Consider the following 9,162-nt stretch of genomic DNA (forward strand, 5'->3'; position numbering starts at 1 on the left):
TTCTTATAACTCGTTTTTCTGTTATTATTCCTTGTCCAATAACGTTATCTACCGTCAAGTGTATCGATCCTCGTGTCTGTCCTCCTGTTAGCAGTGCTCGTCTCCGTCCTTTGTTATCGGTAGACGCCTCCGTTTTTCTGTTATCAGTCCTAGCTTCCGTTCATTTGTTCTCAGGTCGTGTTTCCGTTGGTCTTGTAATCAATTCTCGTCTCCGTCCTTCTGTTATCAGTCCTCGTCTCCATCCTCCTGCTATCAATCTTCGTATCCGTTCTTCTGTTATCAGTTCTCGTCTCCGCCCGCCTGTTATCAGTCTTCGTCTCCGTCCTACTGAAATCAGTTTGTGTTTCCGTTCTTCTGTTATCAGTCCTCGTCTACGTTCTTCTGTTATTGGTCCTCGTCTCCGTTCTTCTGCTATAAGTCCTCGTCGATAATCCGTCTTCGTTCCATCTTCTGGTTTTGTTTGTCTTGTAGTCATTTTAGTCATTCGTTCAGTGGAGTAGCGGGGGATCGAACTCACGACCCCTTGATTGGTAGGCAGATAATGTTACCACTGCACCATAGCGCCCGCTCTGAATAATAACTGTTTTTGAAAGTCCTATATACATTATCACTTCAATGGCTATCAAATAATGTATTGCAATTAAATTTTAACACCTCTGCTGGTAGCCAAATCACGTGACTTTTCATATATCGTCAATTTACTCGATTTAAGTAATATTGTTGTAGATAACTTGCTGTTACTTTAAGATACCCTGGAAATTTAGCGGAGGGTACCTGGAATCCTTAGGTATATCAGATTGTGTGATAATCTTCTTGTGGAATTTTCCTAAAACGGAGACTGAATTCCGAAATTTTTAAGAACAGCTATGGTATCGCAAGAACCCGTACCAATCTCTCGATTTTAGACATTTAAAGCAAATAAACGGGCTCTTACGTGTAATGAAACGTTTCAAGTTCCATGAGAAACTTGTCGTTGAATAAAAGAGAATGATATGATCGGCAACATCAAAGCGATGAAAGAAGTGACTGCTACGGCTTAACTTAGGCTATTTATACTCAGATAAAAAATAAACGAATGCGACATTTAATTGTGTCATATTTAATTAGTGTCTTGTACACAAAATTGCATTTTAACCGCAAATTCTATTTGACATGAATATTTACACTGTACAACTTTATAATCTAAAACTTTCCAAAATACTTAACTCGTTGACATACTGCTAGCTTTTAAAGGATGGTACATGCCACTAAACTTTGAGAAAAATTTATCTTATTACAAAATATGTTAAAAACATCGAAAACTTCGTCTGTGACGTACAAATCTTATTTGATGTACTGTTCCTGACAGAAAAACTTGACTTTTTTAGGTGGTTAGGTCTTATTAAAGAGGCAAGCATCTTAAAGGTGTGATGATTACTATGGAGGGGAATATCCGCCAAAATTATATGTATTTTGTTAACATGCTCACATCTGAATGATATCGATACAACCCATGTGTGTTGATTGCATTCTTAATAATACATGTTCAGTTTGTCCAATATGGATAAATACAAGAATGCTAAATTTCAAAGGTATGCATGCCATTGTAAGGAATAGTAAAGAAGATTGGTAATGCATAAATTGTATCATTCCTTATGGCATGTTAAACGTTGCAAAATTCAATTAATATATTTTTGGTCTATATCCAACTCTAATTTTATATTGTATACCATAAAATATTTATTCAATCCTACTGAATACTTGTCCAACATAAAAATATTTGTATGCGATAATTTTCTATATATATGTTCTATATTTGAAAATATATATTGTATAATTATATATATTTATTGTAGTCATACTGAAAAATATTTATTCGATAATTTGAATCATGGGATAGAACACTTAACATATTAAGCCCAGCCTATAAACTAAGCGCGAATTTCTGATAAAGCATCGGCAGAAGATTTGAAGACTGGGGACGGCGAAAAAGATCGGAACTTGTGCTGCGGACCAGCTGCCGATGTCCTGACTAAGCCGAGGGGAGTGGCCCTACAAAGTAGGCTTCGGGTCGACGAGGATGGTGTGCTAGTGTGCGCGAGCCCCTAGCACGGTTAGACGGCTTGAACGACAGGCCTTTTGCTGGCACCAACAACCCTTTTCAGGACTACTCTTTCATATTGTCTCAGGTTACAGTACATTTAGGTTTTCATTAAATAAATATTATAGTATACAACATAAAATTAGAGTTTTACAATTTAAATATTGGATATAGACCAAAAAATAGACTTTTTGAATTTTGCAACTTTTAAAATGCCTTAGATCTCAGCAAGTATACACTTCTATTAATTGTGACTGTACATGTAGGTCATTTTTTATGATTACATGTACATAAAGTCATTGTTTAACTTTATCGAACCATACATTGTGCGTTATCCAAAATTACATGTACAGTAAAAACTCTCAATTAAGACCACCATTGGGACTGAAAGAAAGTAATCTTAATTGTAGGATGGTCTTAATTGTGAATATTCTTATCATAGCTTGCATGGTCTATTTTAGTCATTTTGTATGAACAAACAATATGTATCTTAACCTGCAAATACAATATAAAAGTGTGTTATAATATTTAATCTGATAAGAGGAAAACATATTTCTGAAGAAATTTGACATTAAATTCTTTTTGGTCTGATTTTAAATCTATTATATGATTTTACTATATAATAATGTACACTATTCAGCTATAAAATAAGAAATTAAATCTTCACAAAATAAATATGCTGAAAGCAATATTAAACCACTCTTCATTACAAAAAAAAACCCCAATAATTAACAGTTTTTGGCATCTTGGGATATCAAGTGTCATACCTAAGAGCATTCAAGCAGATGATAACAACAAATTTAAGAATTAGGTAGGTGTTGACTTTATTATCAGTGATCTCAATAGTAGGGTCAAATAAAGAATAAAACAAAGAATTGGGACTGAATCTGGTACTATTAAAAGTGGATAAGCGGGGTGGGCTTAATTCTGAATTATGTAACCAATGGCATAAAGAACAGAAAATTCCGTTCTCTTAAAAAATGGTCTCTACAGCGGGATGGTCTTGAGTAGGATTTTACTGTACAAAGTAACCAGTGAATTTAACATGCGCTTAACATAATCATGTATGACACATTCACCCGAAATCAAGTCAATGTGTGTGTGTGTGTTCAGTTTGGCGTGACTTGAAATAGCTCGGTTTATTTACCCTCATCAATAGGTGTAAACACGCATTTGACAAATTTGTAAACTTGATAAAATATATTTGATTTGATCTGCGTTATATATGCAATATTTATGCTCTTGGCGAGCTACGCAATATTTTTTATAGTGCACGGATATGAGTTACGATTAATGTTTATGGAACAAAGGTAAGTGTGTACACTATGTATAAATATTCTTCAAAAAAGTCATTTAGTTATCAAAAGGTAGAAGTTTATTGTGACGTGTATATGCTACACTTACACGAAATAGCCAAACTATTTTGACGTGCCATATAGCTAGATTCTGGGATATATTTGTTCTGGGGTGGAATATCTCTTCTACTGCCCACAATATCTCAACGCACAGTACAATTAGTTAGATCATAGGAGATTGACAAACGGACACACAGTGATTACAATTAACGTCCTAGTTATTTACCCAGGTTCATTGAAGATTAAATTGAAAATTCAAATATGAAGAACATAGGCATTTCAGAGTTCAGCAGTTTTATTGCAAAATAGATTTAAGATAATATGTTTCTATGTCAAAATATTCAATTGATTTCTTAAAATGTCACGAAATAAAATATAAGTTACATAAAGAACTTCATAGGGAAAATAGAGATAAATGACCAAGTCAGGCGATAATAGGTATACGCTACCTTTTGCATATGTAGACAAGGCAATGAAATGACCGAAAATACTGGCTTATATAGCCACTTCTCTCTGCAATCACACAATTCATGAAAAAGGCATGACTTGAAAATAAGTAACAAAAAGAGGAATGTTACAAAATATTAAGTTAACAATATCGAGAATCAATATTCTGCTTTAAAATGTATTGAAGTGTATTAAGTTAAATTTAATGAACAACCCTCTATTGGATAAAAACCTTACATAAGATATGAATAGCATGAATATCATGAAATAATGCATTAAGTTATATATGCTTACTGTTACTATAGTTTGAAAAGATACTAAATGTATAAATAAGGCTAAGGAAAAATATTCATTGTTTAGATATTATTCTGAAAATAAGATTATATCAGTAAAATGTAATGATAGGCTGTCCTGCTACAAATAATTGAAAAATGTAAGCAAATAATTGAAAAATAACGGGAAATATACCCCTCTATACTATAAACAAACAATAAATAAATTTACATATATTTAGCAGTTGATTGGATTGACGAAACGGGCCAAGTGCCGCCTTTTAACGATTGTAAATCTGTACATGTGCGACGTTGACAGCGGCACCGACACTGCAAGTGAAACCAAACTAGAAAATGATTCTGTATTGGTGTAATATGTCAAAATCAGTATAATGATTTAATGGTTATTGAAGACAAAATGTAAATAAAAGAAACAAAGACAATAGGAAAATACTGATAATTAAAAAGAAACTTATGCATCAATACACATGTCGGTCCAAGTACGACTCGAATACAAGTAGCCAAAAATACTGATATTGCTAAAGAATGTCACCCCACGTTGCTTTGAATCTGTGTCCTTAACCAACCTACAATGAAAGATTCAAGTTCAAGTTTATGTTAGTTAAGTGAACTTGCTAGCTGCCATAGGTGAATATCTAACGTTTGTAATGCAAACAGTATGATCGCTTGATCCAATTGATATGTTTCTTTCGGTATTCATCCAAAATGTAAATTAATCACGTAAAAGAACTTGTAATTTGATTGCCTGGCCGGTCATTTTCAAACTGACATCGATTTATTGCAGATGGTGACACCGCTTTTATCGTACCCTGGTCATCAGATTGCTTAAAAGAAAACAGTTGAGGCAACCTTGCTAAGTAAAGAAAATAGCCCTGTTATTACATACCAGTAAGTTGTATTTTTACATTTTGACAGATAATAAATATGTGACTGATCTCCTGATTTTGTATAAGAACTTGTATTTATTAGATACCCGTGCCACATTTGCGACTCTGTAAAAAATGGTATTGCACGGCCGTATATATTATTAGTTATAAAGATCGTTGACAGGTTATATGGCGCTATATAAACGGCTATTTGTAAATATAACCCGAGCCGTTTATATACGGCCGTATAACCTGTCAACAATCTTTATAACGAATTTATAATACAGCAAGCATCATTTTTAGAGAAAAAAAAATAAGATTTCTTCATGAATCGACAGCAGCCGTGTATATAAAACTATATAAACGTCACGATTATCCAATGAAAAATGACGTTACAAACGTGCAGTATTATAAAATTATTTTGACGCGCTAAATATTAAATTCGTGTAAGTTCATTACTCAATTTATTGAACTCGTTAAATAAAATATTCAAATAGGCTCACCAGAGGCTCGTATGATATAATTTTAGTCTCGTTCAATAAATTCTGTATTAAAGTCCAACATGTATGCTACAATTATTGTAAAGGTATGAAAACATATGAGCCGTGTCACGACAAAACCAACATAATGGGTTTGCGACCAGCATGGATCCAGACCAGCCTGCGCATCCGCGCAGTCTGATCAGGATCCATGCTGTTCGCTTACCAACTCTATTACAAGTAGAGAAACTGACAGCGAACAGCATGGATCCTGATCAGACTGCCCGAATGCGCAGGCTGGTCTGGATCCATGCTGGTCGCAAACGCACTATGTTGGTTTTGTCGTGACGCGGCTCATATATGATACACTGATCAATTAACGGTTTTATAATACATGTATAATGGAAACCACGTGCTGCTGATTGAAATGTTAAGTTAACGCGCGTGTGTGTATTCTAATGACAGTGTATTGATTTTGGATGACGGGTAAAAATAGAAAACTGTTCTTGTTAGATCAATGAATTTATAATGTTTCATGTGTTACATTTTTTTAAATGGATATTGTAGAAAATCAGCAATGCAAAGTCAAAGAAGAAAGGTGTTTACTTTGTACTGTATCTGCGTATTGGCAATCATGATACTCGTTGTCCTGGAGACCGTTTGGAGAGAATTTGGTGAGTCAATTTTCTAATTTATCTTTGTTTGAGTTTTACGATTGCAGGTCATTTCAGTTTTTCTGATCGAAGAAGACCTCATGACCCCGTGCATTATTTCAGAGCACGACGAACTGCTTGACAGTTTCTTTACATGAGGAAATCCAAAGTCCGTGGCTGGATTCGGACCCACAGTAATAGGGCACAAATGGTTTAAAGTCAACGATCTTAACCGCTTGACCAGAGACGCCCCTCAATTTTTTATTAAAATAATAGATTTTGGATAAATTACCACAATTCCTACTCTATGTACATTAAATAGATCGAGTATCAGGTCATTGACTTTTCATACAAAAGGAACATGCTTCCGATTTGTATGTTGGAATTATGGACGTTGTTAAACACCCTATTTTTATGAACGCTTCAAAGTAATTGTGTATATTTTATGTTTGGAAGACAACCGAAAATTCCGGAAACGTAAAAGGGGAAGCTAATGACCAAGATATACCAGGATTTGTTTCCCTTCATAAACTTTAATTGTATTCTGACAGGCCCATGATTCCAGCTGACCAGATGACTTCTTTGAAAAATATTGTATTTCTTTCTTTGTTCTCAATATTTCTTTAGCATACAAAAGTTGCAGCAACGAACAAGTATATCTAATACCAGTTAACAATTATTGAAATATATTACTGCATCATCAACACTACATTTTACTTTTTATGAAAGAAGACTTCGGTGGATTAGTGTCTGTGATTAAGGTAGCATAATCGTCACTTGCTAATTACCATTGTAGTTTCGTTTCATAGATTAGGAACTAGTTAATCGTACCGTGTGAGGAAACTTATATATAGTGTTTAGTGGGTAAATTTACCTAAATACACGGTGCCTATATCACGTGACAATTTATGGTTTGAGTGGTGCAGTAAAATAATACAATTGACGGATTATTTCTATATAATGGAATTGGTTTAAACATATTTATTTAAGCTCGATTAAGAAACAAGTTCTTGGAACATTAAGCACTTTTGAATCCGCTTAATTCCTGGAACCAGCCAGTACTGGTGTCATAAAGAAGAATCATTGTCGTGACCCGAGTAGGGCTCGAAACCATGAACTCTGGGTTGAGAGGCAGACACTTTAACCACTAGGCCACCGCTCCCCTTAAATAATGGAATCAAGTGTAGAGTCGGCTCCATAAAGTCAGTAATACACTTCAGGATAGTATATAACTCGCCAGAGACACGCTTTTTTGGCCCGAAGAGTATTGATCTAAAGACTGCTAACATTTTTTAGAACAAACTTGTGAGCATTGGTCAGAATTCAAGAATTTCTTATGAAACTGCCCGCCGGTAATTACATGATTACTTTGCCATTGATTGCCCTGTGTTTTGATCGGTTTTGTTTTTCTTTTCTCGCGTATGCGCAATTTGTGTAATGCTGGCCCCACCCTTATGTCTTAGATGAATAATGAAAAGCTCACTGAATACTGTTGCAAACTGATTCTTCAACCGAACTTTGCGTCAACTAAATGAATAAATGAATACGTCTTCATTATGGTAAAAGATATAAATATTAAATTCATTTTTCTTTTTTACTTTTAAGGACACGTTGAGGAGAAAGATTCTGATATTCAGTCGATAATAGGGGAAAGGTCTGATTATTTTGAGGCTAATCAATCCAGCAACGCGTTATGGACTCCTAGTTCAAGCCTTAAATATAGAGCTCTAGTCTACACGGCAAACTCCACATTTCTGTTACCAAATCTTACAGTTTTGAACAACAGAAATAATAGCGAAAAGAATAAACCGTTATATTTAAAGGATATATTTCCTCACTTGAAATATCCGCCATTTCAACCAGCCGCGGTTTCGGATTTTCCAACGACGGTTGGACAACAGCCGAGAATTCCGCATGTAATCCATCAGACGTTTAGATCGGAAAGTCTGCCACTTAAATACGCCAGATATGCGAAGATGATGTATGAGATGAATCCAACATGGACGTACTACTTTTGGACTGATGATTCAGCGCGCAAACTGATTAAAGACAAGTACCCTGAGCTGCTAAATGACTGGGACTCTTTTAACAAAAGTATTAGCAAAGGTGATTTCCTCCGCTATGTTGTCTTATATGAATTCGGAGGCGCCTACATTGACTTAGATGTGGAACCTTTAAGACCGTTAGACAACGTGACAAGGAAGTACGCATGCGTCATTCCGACCGAACCATTTGAGCATAACGTGCTTATTTATGACAATCAAATCTTCATGAACAATGCCATAATGTTTTGTAGACCGAAACATCCGTTTTTTAAACAAATGGTTTATCAAATTAAAGATACACTTAAATATGATGATACGACCGACGGAACTGGTCCGGGCTTTGTTACAAGGAATTTTATTAGGTATAACAACATTGAGGAAAATGACGAAAATAGAACGAAAACTGAATTCACGAGTAATTCGCCATATTTCTATAGGGGTGTACTACCGGAGATCCATGACGATGCTATTTATGTGCCTAATACTCATTATTTCACAGATCAGATAGATGTACGTAACCGTAAAAGGTCATTCAAAAGAACTTGCAGTAATTTTGCGGAACAGCCATTTATAACCAAAAGAGTTTGCATAGAAATGAGAAGGAGGGGTATGGTTAGGAAGGATAAACGGTTTTCATTTTTACGACATCGATGGCACCATTTCTGGATGAACTCGGATAATTATAAAAAGCAGTTTCATATAAATATAAAGCAGATTGCCCCGAAACGTATTATATATGGTGAAACTGACAGCATTCTAAAAAGAATTGACATTAAAGACACTCCAATGGACAAACCTAAAGTACTTGTAAGTGACTCGTATAAAAATGTACCGCTTTATTATTCCGATACGAATGCGAGACCATACCGTGTTTCAAATCCTAGATCTACTTTGTTGAAGAAATGAAATGAAAAAAAAATGTTTTGAAACACATGTAACATATT

General features: G+C 34.8%; 1 protein-coding gene across 2 annotated transcripts; it reads left to right on the forward strand.

Moving 5' to 3' along the window:
- Nucleotides 1–3,195: 3,195 nt before the first annotated feature.
- On the forward strand, nt 3,196–9,162 carry LOC132720117 (uncharacterized). 2 transcript variants are annotated; one of them, XM_060704112.1, is made up of 4 exons: nt 3,197–3,390; nt 4,960–5,063; nt 6,088–6,194; nt 7,779–9,162. In XM_060704112.1, exons 3-4 carry the CDS (start codon nt 6,098–6,100, stop codon nt 9,122–9,124), a joined length of 1,443 nt encoding a protein of 480 aa, XP_060560095.1. In that variant the 5' UTR covers nt 3,197–3,390; nt 4,960–5,063; nt 6,088–6,097; the 3' UTR covers nt 9,125–9,162. The 2 variants fall into 2 exon arrangements, with proteins under 2 accessions (XP_060560094.1, XP_060560095.1); XM_060704111.1 differs by lacking the exon at nt 4,960–5,063 and having other exon boundaries at nt 3,196–3,390.

The sequence above is a fragment of the Ruditapes philippinarum genome, unplaced genomic scaffold (assembly GCF_026571515.1).
Source record: "Ruditapes philippinarum isolate M1 unplaced genomic scaffold, ASM2657151v2 ctg4191_1_1_1_1, whole genome shotgun sequence".
NCBI lineage: Eukaryota > Metazoa > Mollusca > Bivalvia > Venerida > Veneridae > Ruditapes > Ruditapes philippinarum.